The sequence below is a fragment of the Oncorhynchus masou genome, unplaced genomic scaffold (genome assembly GCF_036934945.1).
Source record: "Oncorhynchus masou masou isolate Uvic2021 unplaced genomic scaffold, UVic_Omas_1.1 unplaced_scaffold_700, whole genome shotgun sequence".
Classification (NCBI taxonomy): domain Eukaryota; kingdom Metazoa; phylum Chordata; class Actinopteri; order Salmoniformes; family Salmonidae; genus Oncorhynchus; species Oncorhynchus masou.
Window position 1 is genome coordinate 276074 of NW_027013460.1, and position 22500 is coordinate 298573.

Consider the following 22500-nt stretch of genomic DNA (forward strand, 5'->3'; position numbering starts at 1 on the left):
ACAGAATGTAGACACATTCATCTATGGTCGTCCTAGCAGAGTGGTACAGAATGTAGACACATTCATCTATGGTCGTCCTAGCAGAATGGTACAGAATGTAGACACATTCATCTATGGTCGTCCTAGCAGAATGGTACAGAATGTAGACACATTCATCTATGGTCGTCCTATGGTCAGAATGTAGACACATTCAGGTCAGAGCAGAGTGGTACAGAATGTAGACACATTCATCTATGGTCGTCCTAGCAGAGTGGTACAGAATGTAGACACATTCATCTATGAGCAGAGTGGTACAGAATGTAGACACATTCATCTATGGTCGTCCTAGCAGAGTGGTACAGAATACAGACACATTCATCTATGGTCGTCCTAGCAGAGTGGTACAGAATGTAGACACATTCATCTATGGTCGTCCCTAGCAGAATGGTACAGAATACAGACACATTCATCTATGTGGTACAGAATGTAGACACATTCATCTATGGTCGTCCTAGCAGAATGGTACAGAATGTAGACACATTCATCTATGGTCGTCCTAGCAGAGTGGTACAGAATGTAGACACATTCATCTATGGTCGTCCTAGCAGAATGGTACAGAATGTAGACACATTCATCTATGGTCGTCCTAGCAGAGTGGTACAGAATGTAGACACATTCATCTATGGTCGTCCTAGCAGAGTGGTACAGAATACAGACACATTAATCTATGGTCGTCCTAGCAGAATGGTACAGAATGTAGACACATTCATCTATGGTCGTCCTAGCAGAGTGGTACAGAATACAGACACATTAATCTATGGTCGTCCTAGCAGGGTGGTACAGAATGTAGACACATTCATCTATGGTCGTCCTAGCAGAGTGGTACAGAATGTAGACACATTCATCTATGGTCGTCCTAGCAGGGTGGTACAGAATACAGACACATTCATCTATGGTCGTCCTAGCAGAGTGGTACAGAATGTATCTATGGTCGTCCTAGCAGAGTGGTACAGAATGTAGACATTCATCTATGGTCGTCCTAGCAGAGTGGTACAGAATGGTAGACACATTCATCTATGGTCGTCCTAGCAGAGTGGTACAGAATGTAGACACATTCATCTATGGTCGTCCTAGCAGAGTGGTACAGAATGTAGACACATTCATCTATGGTCGTCCTAGCAGAGTGGTACAGAATGTAGACACATTCATCTATGGTCGTCCTAGCAGAGTGGTACAGAATGTAGACACATTCATCTATGGTCGTCCTAGCAGAGTGGTACAGAATGTAGACACATTCATCTATGGTCGTCCTAGCAGAGTGGTACAGAATGTAGACACATTCATCTATGGTCGTCCTAGCAGAGTGGTACAGAATCTATGGTAGACACATTCATCTATGGTCGTCCTAGCAGAGTGGTACAGAATGTAGACACATTCATCTATGGTCGTCCTAGCAGAGTGGTACAGAATGTAGACACATTCATCTATGGTCGTCCTAGCAGAGTGGTACAGAATGTAGACACATTCATCTATGGTCAGCAGAGTGGTACAGAATGTAGACACATTCATCTATGGTCGTCCTAGCAGAGTGGTACAGAATGTAGACACATTCATCTATGGTCGTCCTAGCAGAGTGGTACAGAATGTAGACACATTCATCTATGGTCGTCCTAGCAGAATGGTACAGAATGTAGACACATTCATCTATGGTCGTCCTAGCAGAGTGGTACAGAATACAGACACATTCATCTATGGTCGTCCTAGCAGAGTGGTACATAATAGAGACACATTCATCTATGGTCGTCCTAGCAGAGTGGTACAGAATGTAGACACATTCATCTATGGTCGTCCTAGCAGAGTGGTACAGAATACAGACACATTCATCTATGGTCGTCCTAGCAGAGTGGTACAGAATGTAGACACATTCATCTATGGTCGTCCTAGCAGAGTGGTACAGAATGTAGACACATTCATAGACACATTCATCTATGGTCGTCCTAGCAGAGTGGTACAGAATGTAGACACATTCATCTATGGTCGTCCTAGCAGAATGGTACAGAATGTAGACACATTCATCTATGGTTTTCCTAGCAGAGTGGTACAGAATGTAGACACATTCATCTATGGTCGTCCTAGCAGAATGGTACAGAATGTAGACACATTCATCTATGGTCGTCCTAGAATGTAGACACATTCATCTATGGTCGTCCTAGCAGAATGGTACAGAATGTAGACACATTCATCTATGGTCGTCCTAGCAGAATGGTACAGAATGTAGACACATTCATCTATTGTCTACAGACCTGGGTTCAAATACATTTACTCCTGAGGTGCTGACCTGTTGCACCTTCGACAACCACTGTGATTATTATTATTTGACCCTGCTGGTCATCTAGGAACATTTGAACATCTTGGCCATGTTCTGTTATAATCTCTACCCGGCACAGCCAGAAGAGGACTGGCCACCCCTCATAGCCCCTCATAGCCTGGTTCCTCTCTAGGTTCTGGCCTTTCTAGGGAGTTTTTCCTAGCCACCATGCTTCTACACCTGCATTGCTTGCTGTTTGAGGTTTTAGGCTGGGTTTCTGTACAGCACTTTGTGACATCAGCTTATGTAAGAAGGGCTTTATAAATACATTTGATTTGAAATCATTTAGCGTTTGTTGAGCGTTTGTTGAGCGTTTGTTGAGCGTTTGTTGAGCGTTTGTTTTAGCCCTGTCTGGAGTTCCAGGTGGGTGGGGTTTGTGACTTTCTTATTTGCTCCGTAGCTAAAGGCTCAATCAAGCACAGATACAGTTTTTGAAATTATTTGGCCGTCCCTCTATTTCAGTACTATTTGAACCCAGGTGTGAGAGCATGGTCCCCTAGTCACATTCATCTCTGTTTCAGTACTATCTGAACCCAGGTGTGAGAGCATGGCCGTCCCTCTGTTTCAGTACTATTTGAACCCAGGTGTGAGAGCATGGCCATCCCTCTGTTTCAGTACTATTTGAACCCAGGTGTGAGAGCATGGCCGTCCCTCTGTTTCAGTACTATTTGAACCCAGGTGTGAGAGCATGGCTTTATAAATCTGTTTCAGTACTATTTGAACCCAGGTGTGAGAGCATGGTCGCCCTCTGTTTCAGTACTATCTGAACCCAGGTGTGAGAGCATGGCCGTCCCTCTGTTTCAGTACTATTTGAACCCAGGTGTGAGAGCATGGCCATCCCTCTGTTTCAGTACTATTTGAACCCAGGTGTGAGAGCATGGCCATCCCTCTGTTTCAGTTTCAGGTGTGAGAGCTATTTGAACCCAGGTGTGAGAGCATGGCCGTCCCTCTGTTTCAGTACTATTTGAACCCAGGTGTGAGAGCATGGTCGTCCCTCTGTTTCAGTACTATTTGAACCCAGGTGTGAGAGCATGGCCGTCCCTCTGTTTCAGTACTATTTGAACCCAGGTGTGAGAGCATGGCCGTCCCTCTGTTTCAGTACTATTTGAACCCAGGTCTGAGAGCATGGCCGTCCCTCTGTTTCAGTACTATTTGAACCCAGGTGTGAGAGCATGGTCGTCCCTCTGTTTCAGTACTATTTGAACCCAGGTGTGAGAGCATGGTCGTCCCTCTGTTTCAGTACTATTTGAACCCAGGTGTGAGAGCATGGCCGTCCCTCTGTTTCAGTACTATTTGAACCCAGGTGTGAGAGCATGGCCGTCCCTCTGTTTCAGTACTATTTGAACCCAGGTGTGAGAGCATGGCCGTCCCTCTGTGGAACACCAGAAGACGGAGGTTATATTATGACTGTCCTGTTAAAGAACCAGACTCTTCAGAATAAAAACCTGTGTTTCCTTGAGACTTACATGAATAAAGCCTTATTCTAGCAGATATTAAAACTGAATAATATTGGCCCATTAACAAAGAAGACAGACAAGTTGTAACAGGACTGATTCAGACCAGCAGCCAGAGCAGGGTTGCTTTTCAGTGATCTGCAGGGTTTGTGGTGCTAATTTGCAGGGTAAAAGTATGCACGGTTTCATGCCCAGAAATAATGGCAGGAAAACTGGCCTGTGTCAAAACCGTTTCCGATATATTTCTGAACTGCCATGGATGTGAAATACATTCAGTGGTTAGCTGTCTGACAAACACTCCAATAGACACTACAATAAACACTCCAATATCCTGTGACACAGTTCTTCACATTGTCATGGCTAACGTGTTAAACACTGTTCCACGCTCTTAAACACTGCAGTCCAGTCGACTTCAGTCTTGTCACAGTTGATTATCACCACAGTTGTTGTCTGTATGTCTACATGCTGTGAAACACATTGCAATTTGGTAATAATAACGATTTATGCCTCTCCTCTCCTCTCCGCTACTCTCATCTCCTCTCCTCTCCTCTCGTCTCCCCACTTCTCCTCTCTCCTCTCCTCTCCTCTCCTCTCCTCTCCTCTCCTCTCCTCTCCCTCTCCCTCCTCCCTCCCTCTCCTCTCCTCTCCCCCTCTCCTCTCCTCTCCTCTCCTCTCCTCTCCTCTCCTCTCCTCTCCTCTCCTCTCCTCTCCTCTCCTCTCCTCTCCTCTGCTCTGCTCTGCTCTGCTCTCCTCTCCTCTGCTCTGCTCTCCTCTCCTCTCCTATCCTCTCCTCTCCTTCCCTCTCTCCAGATCTAGATGAGTGTTCTAGCATCCCAGGTCTGTGTAGTGGAGGAGAGTGTTCCAACACGGTGGGCAGTTACTTCTGCAGGTGTTCTCAGGGCTACTACACTCCAGTGGATGGCTCCAGGTGTATAGGTAAGCCTCCTCCTCCATACTGTACCAGCAGCCTGGTTTTACTCTGCTCTCTACCTGGAACTCTACCAGCTGTTGTTTACTCTGCTCTCTACCTGGAACTCTACCAGCTGTTGATTACTCTGCTCTCTACCTGGAACTCTACCAGCTGTTGTTTACTCTGCTCTCTACCTGGAACTCTACCAGCTGTTGTTTACTCTGCTCTCTACCTGGAACTCTACCAGCTGTTGTTTACTCTGCTCTCTACCTGGAACTCTACCAGCTGTTATTTACTCTGCTCTCTACCTGGAACTCTACCAGCTGTTGTTTACTCTGCTCTCTACCTGGAACTCTACCAGCTGTTGTTTACTGCACCTGCTCTGCTGTTGTTTACTCTGCTCTCTACCTGGAACTCTACCAGCTGTTGTTTACTCTACTCTCTACCTGGAACTCTTCCAGCTGTTATTTACTCTGCTCTCTACCTGGAACTCTACCAGCTGTTGTTTACTCTGCTCTCTACCTGGAACTCTACCAGCTGTTGTTTACTCTGCTCTCTACCTGGAACTCTACCAGCTGTTGTTTACTCTGCTCTCTACCTGGAACTCTACCAGCTGTTGTTTACTCTGCTCTCTACCTGGAACTCTACCAGCTGTTGTTTACTCTACTCTCTACCTGGAACTCTACCAGCTGTTCTTTAGCCAGCCAGAGAGAGAAAGTCAGAGAGGGAGAGACAGAGAGAGAGAGAGTCTGGTCCCTGTAAGTCAATAAGTCTGGTAATGAGGAGCCTTTAGCACTACAGTCTGCTAGGCTGGCCACGGCTCAACTCTCTCTCTCTCTCTTGCTCTCCTCTCTCCCCTCTCTGTGTATCTTTCGCTCTACCCCCTCTCTCTTCCCCCGTCCTTCCTCACTGGCTGAGGCAGAGAGCAGAGGGAAGAGAGAGGGGAGTTGAACGTTGTCCAGACTTCCAGCCGTTAGTATTTAGGTCAGTAGTCGCTTCACTCTAATTCCACTACAATGAGCTATTTTCTCTGAATGCAGAGTGAAGGAGAACAGAGTAGAGGAGATGGGAGGTGTAATGTCACACTGTGCTCACTGTGCATACCTGCATACCTCCTTCTTCCTGCTGCTTCATTATAGGAGCTGCGAAAGAGCTTTCTCTCTCTGTCTCTCTCTCTTTCAGTCTCTCTCTTTCAGTCTCTCTCACCCTCTCCCTGTCTCTCTCTCTCTCTCTCTCTCTCTTTCTCTCTCTCTCTCTCGGTCTCTGGCTAATGCCTTAAACACAACTCTGCACACCATGAGAGACCATGCAGACAGACAGGTCTGTTAGTATGGAGACCAGACAGACACTTCTTCTGTTGCCATTTGTCTGTTTTCCACCTCTGCTTTCTTCTACCTCTGCTAGCACATCATTCTGCTTCTCAGCACAGCTGATCTATTGACGATAATAAACCCAGCATGGGTAGACAAGGGGGCTGGAGAGAGAGAAACACAGGGAGACAGACAGGGAGATATACTGGATGTATCCTGACTAGACAGGACCATGGAGAGACAGACAGGGATACTGATATACTGATATACTGATATGGATGTATCCTGACTAGACAGGACCATGGAGAGACAGACAGGGATACTGATATACTGGATGTATCCTGACTAGACAGGACCATGGAGAGACAGACAGACTGATATACTGGATGTATCCTGACTAGACAGGACCATGGAGAGACAGACAGGGATACTGATATACTGGACAGGACCATGGAGAGACAGACAGAGATACTGATATACTGGATGTATCCTGACTAGACAGGACCATGGAGAGACAGACAGGGATACTGATATACTGGATGTATCCTGACTAGACAGGACCATGGAGAGACAGACAGAGATACTGATATACTGGATGTATCCTGACTAGACAGGACCATGGAGAGACAGACAGAGATAGAGATATATGATATTCTCTTGTCTGAAGGAGACATCATGTCAGACTGGTTTGTACACACCCTTTCTGTCTCAGGTGCCTCTGCGTAGTCAGTGTGGAGGAAGCATTCAGTTTTGCGTGTGTGTGTCTGTGTGTGTGTGTATGCTTGTATGTGCCAATGAGAAACAGCAATGGTCCACTGGCCAGGGGGTTGATGACCATGCGTGTTAGGAACATGCACACACATCCTCTCCAACACACACACACCAGGAACTCCCCTCCAAATATGTCCAGAGAGAGCAGTAAATCAGGACCAGATCGGTTCAGTCCGACTCACAAAGGATCCGGCAGGAATTTGGGTCAGAGTGGTCAAATTGACACACACACACACACACACACACACACACACACACACACACACACACACACACACACACACACACACACACACAGACACAGACACAGACACAGACACACAGAGAGAGAGAGAGTCCCCCAGGAGAGGATGTTTGTGAGGAAGGAATGTTCGCTATGAGCCTTCCGCTCCACAGAGGGAGCTGCTGGTCCAGACATATCTATCTGTTTCCCACCAATACTATACATTAATATGAACATCAACAAGCTCTGGCCCTGTGTTGAGATGTTTGTCCTCTTCCCTCCTCCCTCATCTTCCTCTGTCTCTCTTCCTCTCTCCCATCTTCTCTCCTCTATCCTCACTCCCTTCCCCTCACCTTCCTCTTTCCCCCTTCTCTCCTCTCCTCTCCTCTTTCCTCACTCCCTGCCCCTCACCCCACTTAACTCAGAATCCCAATAGCCCGTTCTCTCTCTAGATATCCATGGTGGGTATTTCTAGGATGTGTTTGGTATAAACAGGTGTTGTCTGGTTTTGTCTCTCTCCAGATGCCCGGGGTGGGTACTGCTATGCCAGCCTGCTGAACGGGCGTTGTGCCAACCAGAACTCCCAGCTCCTGACCAAGATACAGTGCTGCTGTGACAGTGGGCGCTGCTGGTCAGACGGGTCCAGTCCTGAGTTGTGCCCCATGACAGGGACTGGTAGGTACTGACCCAGTACTCATGTCCAATCAGCAATCATTTTCACTTTAGCTGTAGATGTTTGTTCTCTATTTCGTCATATTTCTATGTATCTCTCTCTCTGCTCTAGATGAGTACCAGAAGCTGTGCACACAGGTGCAGACCAGTCCAGGGGGGGGGCCTCTCCCAGGCGGGGGAGGGACTCTCCCAGGCGGGGGAGGGCCTCTCCCAGGCGGGGGAGGGGGAATACCAGGAGTTCCCCAGGTCCCAGGTATCTACCCAAGACCACCCTACCCAGGACCACCAATCCCTTTCCAGCCTCCGCCTGGACCAGGTCAATACCCTGGACCCAGTAAGTAGTGCCCTGACCTCTTACCCCTCACCTCTCACCCCTGAAGCCTCCTCACATGTTAAAATCAGAGTCATATTAAAACCTTAATGGTTAAGAAATCCTTCAGTAGTGGGTCAACATAATTACTAGAGGTGCATGTGTAATGAAGTGCCTCTTATGACTATGAATGTGGTAATGTGGTAACCCCTCTTTCTGTCTCTCACCCCCTCTCCCTCTCTCCTTTCCCCCTCTCCCCACAACATCCCTCTCTCCCCCTTTCCCCCCCCACTCTCCCCACTACATCCCTCTCATCCTCTCTCCCCCCCTCTCCTTTCCCCCTCTCCCCCTTTCCCCCTCTCCCCACTACATCCCTCTCCCTCATCCTCTCCCTCCCTCTCCTTTCCCCCTCTCCCCACTACATCCCTCTCCTTCATCCTCTCCCTCCCTCTCCTTTCCCCCTCTCCCCACTACATCCCACTCCCTCATCCTCTCCCTCCCTCTCCTTTCCCCCTCTCGCCACGACATCCCTCTCCCTCCCTCTCCTTTCCCCCTCTCCCCACTACATCCCTCTCCCTCATCCTCTCCCTCTCTCTCTTTTCCCCCTCTCCCCACTACATCCCTCTCCCTCATCATCTCTCTCCCCACTACATCTCCCCTTTCCCCCTCTCCCCACTACATCCCTCTCCCTCATCCTCTCCCTCTCTCTCCCCCACTACATTTCCCCCTCTCCCCCCCTCTCCCCACTACATCCCTCTCCCTCTCCCTCCTTTCCCCCTCCCCCACTACATTCTCCCCATCCTCTCCCCACTACATCCCTCTCCCTCATCCTCTCCCTCCCTCCCTCCTTCCTCCCCTCCCCACTCTCCCCACTCTCCCCACATCCCTCCCTCATCCTCTCCTCCCTCTCCTTTCCCCTCTCCCCACTACATCCCTCTCCCTTCATCCTCCCCACTCTCCCTCCCTCTCCTTTCCCCCTCTCCCCACTACATCCCTCTCCCTCATCCTCTCTCTCTCCCCCCTCTCCTTTCCCCCTCTCCCCCACTACATCCCTCTCCCTCATCCTCTCCCTCCCTCCCTTTCCCCCTCTCCCCACTACATCCCTCTCCCTCCCTCTCTCCTTTCCCCCTCTCCCCACTACATCCCTCTCCCTCATCCCCTCTCCCTCCCTCTCCTTTCCCCCTCTCCCCACTACATCCCTCTCCTTCACTCCCCTCTCCCTCCCTCTCCCTCCCTCCCCCCCTCTCCCCACTACATCCCTCTCCCTCATCCTCTCCCCTCCCCCACTCATCCTTTCCCCCTCTCCCCACAATCCCTCTCCCTCTCATCCCTCTCCCCCCCTCTCCCCACTCATCCCTCTCCCTCTCTCCTTTCCCCCCCTCTCCCCACTACATCCCTCTCCCTCATCCTCTCCCTCTCTCTCCTTTCCCCCTCTCCCCACTACATCCCTCTCCCTCTCCTCTCCTTTCCCCCTCTCCCCACTACATCCCTCTCCCTCCCTCCTCTCCCTTTCCCCCCACTCTCCCCACCTCATCCCTCTCTCTCCCTCTCCTCCCTCCCCCTCTCCCCACTACATCCCTCTCACTCTCCTCCCTCTCCTTTCCCCCTCTCCCCACTACATCCCTCTCCTTCATCCTCTCCCTCCCTCTCCTTTCCCCCTCTCCCCCACTACATCCCTCTCCCTCATCCTCTCCCTCCCTCTCCTTTCCCCCTCTCCCCACAATATCCCTCTCCCTCATCCTCTCCTTCTCTCTCCTTTCCCCTCTCCCCACTACATCCCTCTCCTTCATCCTCTCCCTCCCTCTCCTTTCCCCCTCTCCCCACTACATCCCTCTCCTTCATCCTCTCCCTCCCTCTCCTTTCCCCCTCCCCCACTACATCCCTCTCCCTCATCCTCTCTCCCCTCTCCTTCCTTTCCCCTCTCCCCACTACATCCCTCTCCCTCATCCTCTCCCTCTCCTCCTTTCCCCTCTCCCCACTACATCCCTCTCCCTCATCCTCTCCCTCCCTCTCCTTTCCCCCTCTCTCCCTCTCCCTCCCTTCCCCTCTCTCCCCTCTACATCCCTCTCCCTCATCCCCTCTCCCTCTCTCTCCTCCTTCCCCCTCTCCCCCTCTACATCCCTCTCCCTCACCTCTCCCTCTCTCCCTTTCCCCCTCTCCCCCACTACATCCCTCTCACTCACTCTCCTTTCCCCACTACATCCCTCTCCCTCATCCTCTCCCTCCCTCTCCTTTCCCCCTCTCCCCACTACATCCCTCTCACTCACTCTGCTTTCCCCACTACATCCCTCTCCTTCATCCTCTCCCTCCCTCTCCTTTCCCCCTCTCCCCACTATATCCCTCTCCCTCTCTCTCCTTCTCTCTCCTTTCCCCTCTCCCCTCTACATCCCTCTCTCCTTTCCCCCTCTCTCCACTATATCCCTCTCCCTCTCTCTCCTTCTCTCTCCTTCCCCCTCTCCCCTCTACATCCCTCTCCCTCATCCTCTCCCTCTCTCTCCTTTACTCCTCTCTCCACTACATCTCCCCCTCTCCCCCCTCTCCCCCTCCAGGCATCATCCAGACCCAGAACATCAGTACCAGCATTACTAACATGTGTGCGGTATACAGGAACCTGTGTCTGAACGGCCGCTGTGTCCCCTCCCCTGGAAGCTACCGCTGTGACTGTAACATGGGCTTCAGACTAGACTCACGAGGAGAGTGTATCGGTGAGGGATGGATCGATGGAGAGAGGGAGAGGGAGGAGAGGACAGGAGGGTGAGGGGGTAGGGTGAGGGGAGGAGGGAGAGAGAGGAGAGAGGGAGGAGAGGGCAGGAGGGTGAGGGGGTAGGGTGAGAGGGATGGAGGAGGGAGGGAGAGGGCATGATGGTGAGGGGAGGAGGGAGAGAGGGATGGAGCAATGGAGGAGGGAGAGAAGGAGGGAAGAGAGAGAGAGCAAGAGAGAGAGAGAGAGAGAGAGAAGGGGGTGGGAGGAAGGGTGGTAGGGACAGGTGGACAGAGTTTGGTTCTTACAGTGTGCTTGCTCTCCAGATGATGATGAGTGTGAGCGGAACCCGTGTGCGAACGGAGAGTGTGTGAACACGGCTGGATCCTACTTCTGCCAGTGTCCTGCTGGCTTCCAGTCTACTGCTACCAGGACCGAGTGCAGAGGTAACACACACACAACTGTACACACACACACATATACAAACACAGAGTGGTGAGAATATAATGTCCTGTGTGTGTTTCAGACCTGGATGAGTGTGTGGCAAACGGTCGTATCTGTAACAACGGAAGGTGTGTGAACACTGAGGGAGCTTCCACTGTGTCTGCAACGCCGGCTTTGAGATCTCTACTGACGGGAAGAACTGTCAAGGTCTGTCTCAAACACACCTCTCTCTCTCTGTTTGTCTTTGTGGATCTCTGTTGATCTCTGTTGGTCTCTGTTGGTCCTAGTTGGTCTCTATTTGTCTTTGTGGATCATTTGGTCTGTTGGTCTCTGTTGATCTCTGTTGATCTCTGTTGGTCTCTGTTGATCTCTGTTGGTCTCTGTTGGTCTCTGTTGATCTCTGTTGATCTCTGTTGGTCTCTGTTGATCTCTGTTTGTCTTTGTGGATCTCTGTTGGTCTCTGTTGATCTCTGTTGGTCTCTGTTGATCTCTGTTGGTCTCTGTTGATCTTTGTTGGTCTTTGTGGATCTCTGTTGATCTCTTTTGGTCTCTGTTGATCTATGTTGGTCTCTGTTGATCTATGTTGGTCTCTGTTGGTCTCTGTTGATCTATGTTGGTCTCTGTTGGTCTTTGTTGATCTTTGTTGGTCTCGGTTGATCTCTGTTTGTCTTTGTGGATCTCTGTTGGACTCTGTTGATCTCTGTTGGTCTCTGTTGATCTCTGTTGGTCTATGTTGGTCTCTGTTGGTCTCTGTTGGTTTCTGTTGGTCTCTGTTGGTCTCTGTTGATCTATGTTTGTCTCTGTTGATCTCTGTCTCTCTCTTTGTTGGTCTTTGATGGTCTCTGTTGGTTTCTGTTGATCTATGTTTGTCTCTGTTGATCTCTGTCTCTCTCTTTGTTGGTCTTTGATGGTCTCTGTTGATCTCTGTTGATCTCTGTTTGTCTCTGTTGGTCTCTATTTGTCTCTGTTGGTCTCTGTTGGTCTCTTTTGGTCTCTGTTTGTCTCTGTTGGTTTCTGTTTGTCTCTGTTGGTCTCTGTTGATCTCTTTTTGTCTCTGTTGGTCTCTGTTGATCTTTGTTGGTCTTTGTGGATCTCTGTTGATCTCTGTTGGTCTCTGTTGATCTATGTTGGTCTCTGTTGGTCTCTGTTGATCTATGTTGGTCTCTGTTGGTCTCTGTTGATCTATGTTGGTCTCTGTTGATCTTTGTTGGTCTCGGTTGATCTCTGTTTGTCTTTGTGGATCTCTGTTGGACTCTGTTGATCTCTGTTGGTCTCTGTTGATCTCTGTTGGTCTATGTTGGTCTCTGTTGGTCTCTGTTGGTTTCTGTTGGTCTCTGTTCGTCTCTGTTGATCTATGTTTGTCTCTGTTGATCTCTGTCTCTCTCTTTGTTGGTCTTTGATGGTCTCTGTTGGTCTCTGTTGATCTATGTTTGTCTCTGTTGATCTCTGTCTCTCTCTTTGTTGGTCTTTGATGGTCTCTGTTGATCTCTGTTGATCTCTGTTTGTCTCTGTTGGTCTCTATTTGTCTCTGTTGGTCTCTGTTGGTCTCTTTTGGTCTCTGTTTGTCTCTGTTGGTCTCTGTTTGTCTCTGTTGGTCTCTGTTGATCTATTTTTGTCTCTGTTGGTCTCTGTTGATCTCTGTTTGTCTCTGTTGGTCTCTGTTGATCTCTTTTTGTCTCTGTTGGTCTCTGTTGATCTCTGTTGGTCTCTGTTGATCTTTGTTGGTCTTTGTGGATCTCTGTTGATCTCTGTTGGTCTCTGTTGATCTATGTTGGTCTCTGTTGGTCTCTGTTGATCTATGTTGGTCTCTGTTGATCTATGTTGGTCTCTGTTGGTCTCTGTTGATCTCTTTTTGTCTCTGTTGGTCTCTGTTGATCTCTGTTTGTCTCTGTTGGTCTCTGTTGATCTCTGTTGGTCTCTGTTGATCTCTGTTGATCTCTGTCTGTCTCTGTTGATCTTTGTTTGTCTCCATTAGTCTCTGTTTCTCATTGTTTCTCTCTGTTGATCTCTTTTCTTCCCTCTATATCTCACAATTTTCATTTTAATTAACTTTATTAACATGCCCTATTGACACATACTGTCAAATACATCAATCTCTATATGTTTCTCTCTGTCTCTCTCTCTTTTGTTCTCTGTTTCTCTCTCTCTGTCTCTCTCTTTTCTTTGTTTCTCTCTCTCTTTTCTTTGTTTCTCTCTCTGTCTTTCTGTTTCTCTCTCTCTGTCTCTCTGTCTCTCTCTCTTTCTGTCTCTCTTTCTCTCTCTCTGTTTCTCTCTGCCTCTCTCTGTCTCTCTCTTTTTCTCTGTTTCTCTCTGTGTTCTCTGTTTCTCTTTCTCTGTCTCTCTTTCTCTCTCGCTCTGTTTCTCTCTGTCTCTTTCTCTCCTCTGTTTCTCTCTTCTCTCTGCCTCTGTTTCTCTCTCTCTCTCTCTCTCTATTTATTTATCTCTCTCTCTCTGTTTCTCTCTGTCTCTGTTTCTCTCTCTCTGTCTCTCTCTCTTTTCTCTCTGTCTCTTAGTTTCTGTCATTCTTTCTTTCTCTCAATCTTGCTTAATTCTCGATCTTAGATCTGGAACCCTCTACACTACTTGAAGTCATGCAGTCGTTCTGTATATTCTAATAGTATTTTCCCACATATTTTAGATTCATTTAGACTTATTGTTATCTATGACCTGTATATATTGTCCTAATATGTGTGTGTGTGTGTGTGTGTGTGTGTGTGTTTGCATGTGTGCGTGCGTTTGTTTGTTTGTTTGTTTTCTTGTTTTCTTTCTTTCTTTCCCCCAGACATGGATGAGTGTCTGATCAGGAACATGTGTTTGAATGGGATGTGCATCAACGACGAGGGAAGCTTTAAATGTATTTGTAAACATGGCTATCTGCTCGATCCAACCGGGCGCTTTTGTGTAGGTACGTCTGCTGTCCAATCACAACCCTCTGTCTGCCGCATCAGAAAAGTATATGAAAACTGTCAAATGCAATGTCCCGGAAAGTGTAAAAGTCAGGAAATGTCCCGGAAAGTGTAAAAGTCAGGAAATGTCCTGAAAAGTGTCAATGCCACAAAAATGTACCAAAAGGTGGCAAATTCATGTAAAAAAAAGTCTCGATGGGAGTTCTGTTGCTAGTAGTCTACATAGAGTAGAGAGAGTCTCATTTCAGAGAGGGATGTATTTCCTCAGTAATGAATTGTGCGGTCTAGAGAGGTTAACAGTCTACAGTCTAGAGAGGGTTAACAGTCTACAGTCTAGAGAGGTTAACAGTCTAGAGTGGTTAACAGTCTACACAGTCTAGAGAGGGTTAACAGTCTACACAGTCTAGAGAGGTTTAACAGTCTAGAGAGGTTTAACAGTCTACACAGTCTAGAGAGGTTAGCAGTCTACACAGTCTAGAGGGGGTTAACAGTCTACACAGTCTAGAGAGGGTTAACAGTCTACACAGTCTAGAGAGGTTTAACAGTCTAGAGAGGTTTAACAGTCTACACAGTCTAGAGAGGTTAGCAGTCTAGAGAGGTTTAACAGTCTACACAGTCCGTTGAGGTCTGTGCTCTTTCTCTGCCTCTGAGGAAACCAAGGTTGGTTCCCAAATGGCACGCTAATTCCAATATACTGTACTACTTCAACCAGAGATCTACAGTATGTACCCTGGCCAAACATGGGGTACTATTTAGGATACAGGGTGTTATTTGGGACACAGCCCATGTTCCAGACATAACACAAAGCAACCAGCCACATCACTGTTTCCACGTCATTAGGGTCGTTGTTAGAATACACCACGGTGGTTTACATTATGGGCCGATGTGACTGGAGCAGGAGAAAGCTTTTTCTTCTGTTGGGTTATATGATCTTCCAGGAAGATAAAGAGTGAACTTATACTGTACAGCCATTATAGCTGAATCATGAAATAAGTGGCCCTTAGAGAGTGGTTAGCAAACTGCAAGTCAAATATTTTCACTCAATAATGTCAAGTCCAGTTCAATAATGTCCAGTTCAATAATGTCAAGTCCAGTTCAATAATGTCAAGTCCAGTTCAATAATGTCAAGTACAGTTCAATAATGTCAAGTACAGTTCAATAATGTCAAGTACAGTTCAATAATGTCAAGTCCAGTTCAATAATGTCAAGTCCAGTTCAATAATGTCAAGTCCAGTTCAATGATGTCAAGCACAGTTCAATAATGTCAAGCACAGTTCAATAATGTCAAGTCCAGTTCAATGATGGCAAGTCCAGTTCAATGATGTCAAGTCCAGTTCAATGATGTCAAGTCCAGTTCAATGATGTCAAGTCCAGTTCAATGATGTCAAGTCCAGTTCAATGATGTCAAGCACAGTTCAATAATGTCAAGTCCAGTTCAATAATGTCAAGTCCAGTTCAATAATGTCAAGTCCAGTTCAATGATGTCAAGCACAGTTCAATAATGTCAAGCACAGTTCAATAATGTCAAGCACAGTTCAATAATGTCAAGCACAGTTCAATAATGTCAAGTCCAGTTCAATAATGTCAAGTCCAGTTCATCTGTGGGAGTTGAAGTTGTTTGAAGTGAAAGAATTATAGTAAATAAACAACCTTGACCAGATTGAGTCTAGAGAAGAGAAGTTACATGGACAATCAGAAGGATATTTTGTGGGTATAACTTGACAGTTGATATTGAGCTGGTTTTCCAGACCTTTGTTAGGCCTGCTTCTGGAATAAGTATGCTCAAGAGAAAATATACACTGAGTGTACAAAACATTAAGAACACCTGCTCTTTCCATGACATAGACTGACCAGGTGAAAGTTATGATCCCTTATTGATGTAACTTGTTAAATCCACTTCAATCAGTGTAGATAAAAGGGAGTATTAGGACTGAATATTAGGAAGGTGTTCTTAATGTTTAGTAAACTCAGTGTACATTGACAACGTAATATTAGGAAGGTGTTCTTAATGTTTAGTAAACTCAGTGTACATTGACAACGTAATATTAGGAAGGTGTTCTTAATGTTTGGTAAACTCAGTGTACATTGACAACTTAATATTAGGAAGGTGTTCTTAATGTTTAGTAAACTCAGTGTACATTGACAACTTAATATTAGGAAGGTGTTCTTAATGTTTAGTAAACTCAGTGTACATTGACAACGTAATATTAGGAAGGTGTTCTTAATGTTTAGTAAACTCAGTGTACATTGACAACTTAATATTAGGAAGGTGTTCTTAATGTTTAGTAAACTCAGTGTACATTGACAACGTAATAGTAGGAAGGTGTTCTTAATGTTTAGTAAACTCAGTGTACATTGACAACGTAATAGTAGGAAGGTGTTCTTAATGTTTAGTAAACTCAGTGTACATTGACAACTTAATATTAGGAAGGTGTTCTTAATGTTTAGTAAACTCAGTGTACATTGACAACGTAATATTAGGAAGGTGTTCTTAATGTTTAGTAAACTCAGTGTACATTGACAACGTAATATTAGGAAGGTGTTCTTAATGTTTAGTAAACTCAGTGTACATTGACAACTTAATATTAGGAAGGTGTTCTTAATGTTTGGTAAACTCAGTGTACATTGACAACTTAATATTAGGAAGGTGTTCTTAATGTTTGGTAAACTCAGTGTACATTGACAACTTAATATTAGGAAGGTGTTCTTAATGTTTAGTAAACTCAGTGTACATTGACAACGTAATATTAGGAAGGTGTTCTTAATGTGTAGTAACTCAGTGTACATTGACAACTTAATATTAGGAAGGTGTTCTTAATGTTTAGTAAACTCAGTGTACATTGACAACGTAATATTAGGAAGGTGTTCTTAATGTTTAGTAAACTCAGTGTACATTGACAGTTATCTTTCGACAGTAATAGCCTTAATGTAGGTCTGGTAAACCGTCTCATAGTGTTCCATTGTATCCTATCATAACCTTTGTTCCCCTGCTACCCCTTTCACCTGTCTCCCTTCCTGTCTCCCCTGTTCTCCTCCTGTCTCCCCTGTTCTCCCCTCCTGTCTCCCCTGTTCTCCCTTCCTGTTCTCCCTTCCTGTCTCCCCTGTTCTCCCCTCCTGTCTCCCCTGTTCTCCCTTCCTGTCTCCCCTGTTCTCCCCTCCTGTCTCCCCTGTTCTCCCTTCCTGTTCTCCCTTCCTGTTCTCCTCCTGTCTCCCCTGTTCTCCCTTCCTGTCTCCTCCTGTCTCCCCTGTTCTCCCTTCCTGTCTCCCCTGTTCTCCCCTCCTGTCTCCCCTGTTCTCCCCTCCTGTCTCCCCTGTTCTCCTCCTGTCTCCCCTGTTCTCCCCTCCTGTCTCCTCTGTTCTCCACTCCTGTCTCCCCTGTTCTCCTCCTATCTCCCCTGTTCTCCTCCTGTCTCCTCTGTTCTCCACTCCTGTCTCCCCTGTTCTCCCTCCTCCTGTCTCCCTGTTCTCTCCTGTCTCCCCTGTCTCCTCCTGTCTCCCCCTGTTCTCCTCCTGTCTCCCCTGTTCTCCTCCTGTCTCCCCTGTTCTCCCCTCCTGTCTCCTCTGTTCTCCACTCCTGTCTCCCCTGTTCTCCTCCTATCTCCCCTGTTCTCCTCCTGTCTCCTCTGTTCTCCACTCCTGTCTCCCCTGTTCTCCTCCTGTCTCCTCTGTCTCTCTCCCAGACATTGATGAGTGTGAGACTCCAGGGATCTGTATGAACGGCCACTGTGTGAATACGGAGGGGTCGTTCAGGTGTGAGTGTATGGCTGGTCTGGCCGTGGGTCTGGATGGCCGCGTCTGTGTCGGTGAGTGTCTCCTCTCTAGAATCTGATCTATGATCAATCTATTATTGATTGATTGATTTGGTTTAATCAATCACAAATTCCCTTTTGGAACCCTTTTTTTCTAAGAGTGTGTGGTCATAGTATTGGTTTGGGACCATATTCCTGGTTTCACAATGTGAGTGGGCTGGCAGGAAGTGTACAGTTTGGGTCGACTGCATTCGTTGTGGATGATATCAGATCAGGGGAATGCTGCAATCCCTTCGATACACAATCCTGTTTGTTTCACTGTTGTTTGTCTGTTGTTTGTCTGAACGAGGGAGGGAGGGAGGGAGGGAGGGAGGGGGGAGGGGGAGGGAGGGAGGAGGGGGGAGGGAGGGAGGGAGGAGGGGGAGGAGGGAGGGGGGGGCGAGGGGAGGGAGGAGGGAGGGAGGGAGGGAGGGGGGGCGAGGGAGGAGGGGGGAGGGAGGGGGAGGGGGGGGGGGGGAGGGAGCGGAGGGAGGGAGGGAGGGGGGAGGGGGGAGGGGAGGGGGAGGGAGGGAGGGGGGGAGGGGGGGCGAGGGGAGGGGGGGGGAGGAGGGGAGGGGGGAGGAGGGAGGGCGAGGGAGGGAGGAGAGGGGAGGGGGGGGAGGGAGGGAGGGAAACAAGAAGAGATAGATTCATAGTTTTCTCTGTATCCTGATTCCAGACACACATATGCGCAGCACTTGTTATGGAGGATACAAGCGGGGACAGTGTGTGAAGCCATTCTTCGGAGCCGTGACCAAGTCAGAATGCTGCTGTGCCAGTGTGGAGTACGCCTTTGGAGAGTCCTGCCAACCATGCCCACCCCAAAATTCAGGTATACACACACACACACACACACACACACACACACACACACACACACACACACACACACACACACACACACACACACACACACACACACACACACACACACACACACACACACTCATACACACACACACATACACATGCACACACACACACACAACTGGGTCTACACGGCCACCACTCATGCTGTTGTCCTGAGTGAAGTGGATGATGTGTTTTAGCCTCCCAGCTAACGTTAGTAATACCACAGACCAGCTGATGTCCAACAGACAGAGCGATATGAGGGACACACACTCTTGAGGCATCAAGATGGAGTCTGCAGTTTGACATTTACTCTGTCTGAGTCATGATTACAGAGATTGATATCCAGGCTGTTCCGGCTCTGACAAAGTAACAGCGTTACCATGCACTGATGTTCTATGGTTGGTCACTATAAACCGTCCAACTCTTAATCTGATTCAATCCACAGAAACAGGAGATGTTGTCTTCATCTGCTGTGGCCTGTAATCTCTGACTGTCTGACTCCTCCACTCCTCCACCCCCACCCCCACCTCCACCTCCACTCCTCTACCCCCACTCCTCCACTCCTTCACCATGCCACCCCCTCCACCACTCCTCTACCTCCATTCCTCCACCCCCACCCCCACCCTGCCACCCCCCACTCCTCCATCCTGCAACCCCCTCCACCCATTCCTCCACCTCCAATCCTCCACCCCCACCCTGTCACCCCCCCACTCCTCCACCCTACCACCTCCTCCACCCCTCTACCCCCACTCCTCCACCCTGCCACCCCTCCACCCACTCCTCCACCTCCATTCCTCCACCCTGCCACCTACTCCACCCCTCTACCCCCACTCCTCCACCCTGCCACCCCCTCCACCCACTCCTCCACCTCCATTCCTCCACCCCCACCCTGTCACCCCCCCACTCCTCCACCCTACCACCTCCTCCACCCCTCTACCCCCACTCCTCCACCCTGCCACCCCCTCCACCCACTCCTCCACCTCCATTCCTCCACCCTGCCACCTCCTCCACCCCTCTACCCCCACTCCTCCACCCTGCCACCCCCTCCACCCACTCCTCCACCTTCATTCCTCCACCCCCACCCTGCCACCCCCCAGTCCTCCACCCCTCTACCCCCACTCCTCCACCCTGCCACCCCTCCACCCCTCTACCCCCACTCCTCTACCCTGCCACCTCCCCCACCCCTCTACCCCCACTTCTCCACTCCACTCCACCTCCCCCCACTCCTCCACCCCCACTCCTCCACCCCTCCACCCCCAATCCTCGACCCTGCCACCCCCTCCACTCCTCCACCCCCACCCACTCCTCCATACTGCCACCCCTCTCCACCCCTCCACCTCGCCACACATAATAACACTACAACCAGTCATTTCTCATTAGCTCTTCCTGTTAAAGTCTATATTGAAAAGATGCCAAAGTTCCACCACATTAAGGGTTCATTTCATATATATCCAGACCAAATGAGAAAGCATGGAAACGGATAATAACATGGTATGAAATGACTTGCTCTGAGATCTCTGGATGTTGGTAAATGTGACGCTGTTATTTCGTTTAGTAGTTTCACTAACCCGTGTGTGTGTGTGTGTGTGTGTGTGTGTGTGTGTGTGTGTGTGTGTGTGTGTGTGTGTGTGTGTGTGTGTGTGTGTGTGTGTGTGTGTGTGTGTGTGTGTGTGTGTGTGTGTGTGTTGCAGCTGAGTTCCTGGCCCTGTGTAGTAACGGCCCCGGCACTACCAGCGATGGCAGAGGTAACGATCAAAATCAGAAGGAACCTGGTGTGTCTCAATGAAATGTCTCTCTCTCCCAGATATTAACCTTGTGTGTTTGTGTGTGTATCTCTCCCAGATATTAACCTTGTGTGTTTGTGTGTTTGTGTGTGTATCTCTCCCAGATATTAACCTTGTGTGCCTGTGTGTTTGTGTGTTTATCTCTCCCAGATAATAACCTTGTGTGCCTGTGTGTTTGTGTGTTTATCTCTCCCAGATAATAACCTTGTGTGCCTGTGTGTTTGTGTGTGTATCTCTCCCAGATAATAACCTTGTGTGCCTGTGTGTTTGTGTGTGTATCTCTCCCAGATATTAACCTTGTGTGTTTGTGTGTGTATCTCTCCCAGATATTAACCTTGTGTGTGTGTGTGTGTATCTCTCCCAGATAATAACCTTGTGTGCCTGTGTGTTTGTGTGTGTATCTCTCCCAGATAATAACCTTGTGTGCCTGTGTGTTTGTGTGTGATATTATCTCTCCCAGATATTAACCTTGTGTGCCTGTGTGTTTGTGTGTTATCTCTCCCAGATAATAACCTTGTGTGCCTGTGTGTTTGTGTGTGTATCTCTCCCAGATAATAACCTTGTGTGCCTGTGTGTTTGTGTGTTTATCTCTCCCAGATATTAACCTTGTGTGCCTGTGTGTTTGTGTGTGTATCTCTCCCAGATAATAACCTTGTGTGCCTGTGTGTTTGTGTGTTTATCTCTCCCAGATAATAACCTTGTGTGTGTTTGTGTGTTTATCCTGTGTGTGCCTGTGTGTGTTTGTTTATCTCTCCCAGATAATAACCTTGTGTGCCTGTGTGTTTGTGTGTGTATCTCTCCCAGATAATAACCTTGTGTGTTGTGTGTTTGTGTGTTTATCTCTCCCAGATAATAACCTTGTGTGCCTGTGTGTTTGTGTGTTTATCTCTCCCAGATATAACCTTGTGTGCCTGTGTGTTTGTGTGTTTATCTCTCCCAGATATTAACCTTGTGTGCCTGTGTGTTTGTGTGTGTATCTCTCCCAGATATTAACCTTGTGTGCCTGTGTGTTTGTGTGTTTATCTCTCCCAGATATAACCTTGTGTGTTTGTGTGTGTTTTATCTCTCCCAGATAATAACCTTGTGTGCCTGTGTGTTTGTGTGTGTATCTCTCCCAGATAATAACCTTGTGTGCCTGTGTGTTTGTGTGTTTATCTCTCCCAGATAATAACCTTGTGTGCCTGTGTGTTTGTGTGTGTATCTCTCCCAGATAATAACCTTGTGTGCCTGTGTGTGTTGTGTGTGTGTATCTCTCCCAGATATTAACCTTGTGTGCCTGTGTGTTTGTGTGTGTATCTCTCCCAGATATTAACCTTGTGTGCCTGTGTGTTTGTGTGTGTATCTCTCCCAGATAATAACCTTGTGTGCCTGTGTGTTTGTGTGTGTATCTCTCCCAGATAATAACCTTGTGTGCCTGTGTGTTTGTGTGTTTATCTCTCCCAGATAATAACCTTGTGTGCCTGTGTGTTTGTGTGTTTATCCTCTCCCTCCCACCTTGTGTGCCTGTGTGTTTGTGTGTGTATCTCTCCCAGATATTAACCTTGTGTGCCTGTGTGTTTGTGTGTGTATCTCTCCCAGATATTAACCTTGTGTGCCTGTGTGTTTGTGTGTTTATCTCTCCCAGATAATAACCTTGTGTGCCTGTGTGTTTGTGTGTGTATCTCTCCCAGATAATAACCTTGTGTGCCTGTGTGTTTGTGTGTGTATCTCTCCCAGATAATAACCTTGTGTGCCTGTGTGTTTGTGTGTGTATCTCTCCCAGATATTAACCTTGTGTGCCTGTGTGTTTGTGTGTGTATCTCTCCCAGATAATAACCTTGTGTGCCTGTGTGTTTGTGTGTGTATCTCTCCCAGATAATAACCTTGTGTGCCTGTGTGTTTGTGTGTTTATCTCTCCCAGATAATAACCTTGTGTGCCTGTGTGTTTGTGTGTGTATCTCTCCCAGATATTAACCTTGTGTGCCTGTGTGTTTGTGTGTGTATCTCTCCCAGATAATAACCTTGTGTGCCTGTGTGTTTGTGTGTGTA

At 48.0% G+C, this 22500-nt stretch overlaps 1 protein-coding gene across 1 annotated transcript in view; it reads left to right on the forward strand.

Annotated features, from left to right (window-relative positions):
• Window positions 1-22500, forward strand: part of LOC135537031 (fibrillin-1-like) — a 125397-nt gene that overhangs the window by 22315 nt on the left and 80582 nt on the right. Inside the window, 11 exon segments of the mRNA XM_064963243.1 lie at window positions 4612-4737; window positions 7538-7690; window positions 7800-8021; window positions 10547-10702; window positions 11025-11144; window positions 11225-11287; window positions 11290-11349; window positions 13925-14047; window positions 17729-17851; window positions 18516-18668; window positions 20380-20433. Coding sequence (XP_064819315.1) covers window positions 4612-4737; window positions 7538-7690; window positions 7800-8021; window positions 10547-10702; window positions 11025-11144; window positions 11225-11287; window positions 11290-11349; window positions 13925-14047; window positions 17729-17851; window positions 18516-18668; window positions 20380-20433 — 1353 coding nt within the window.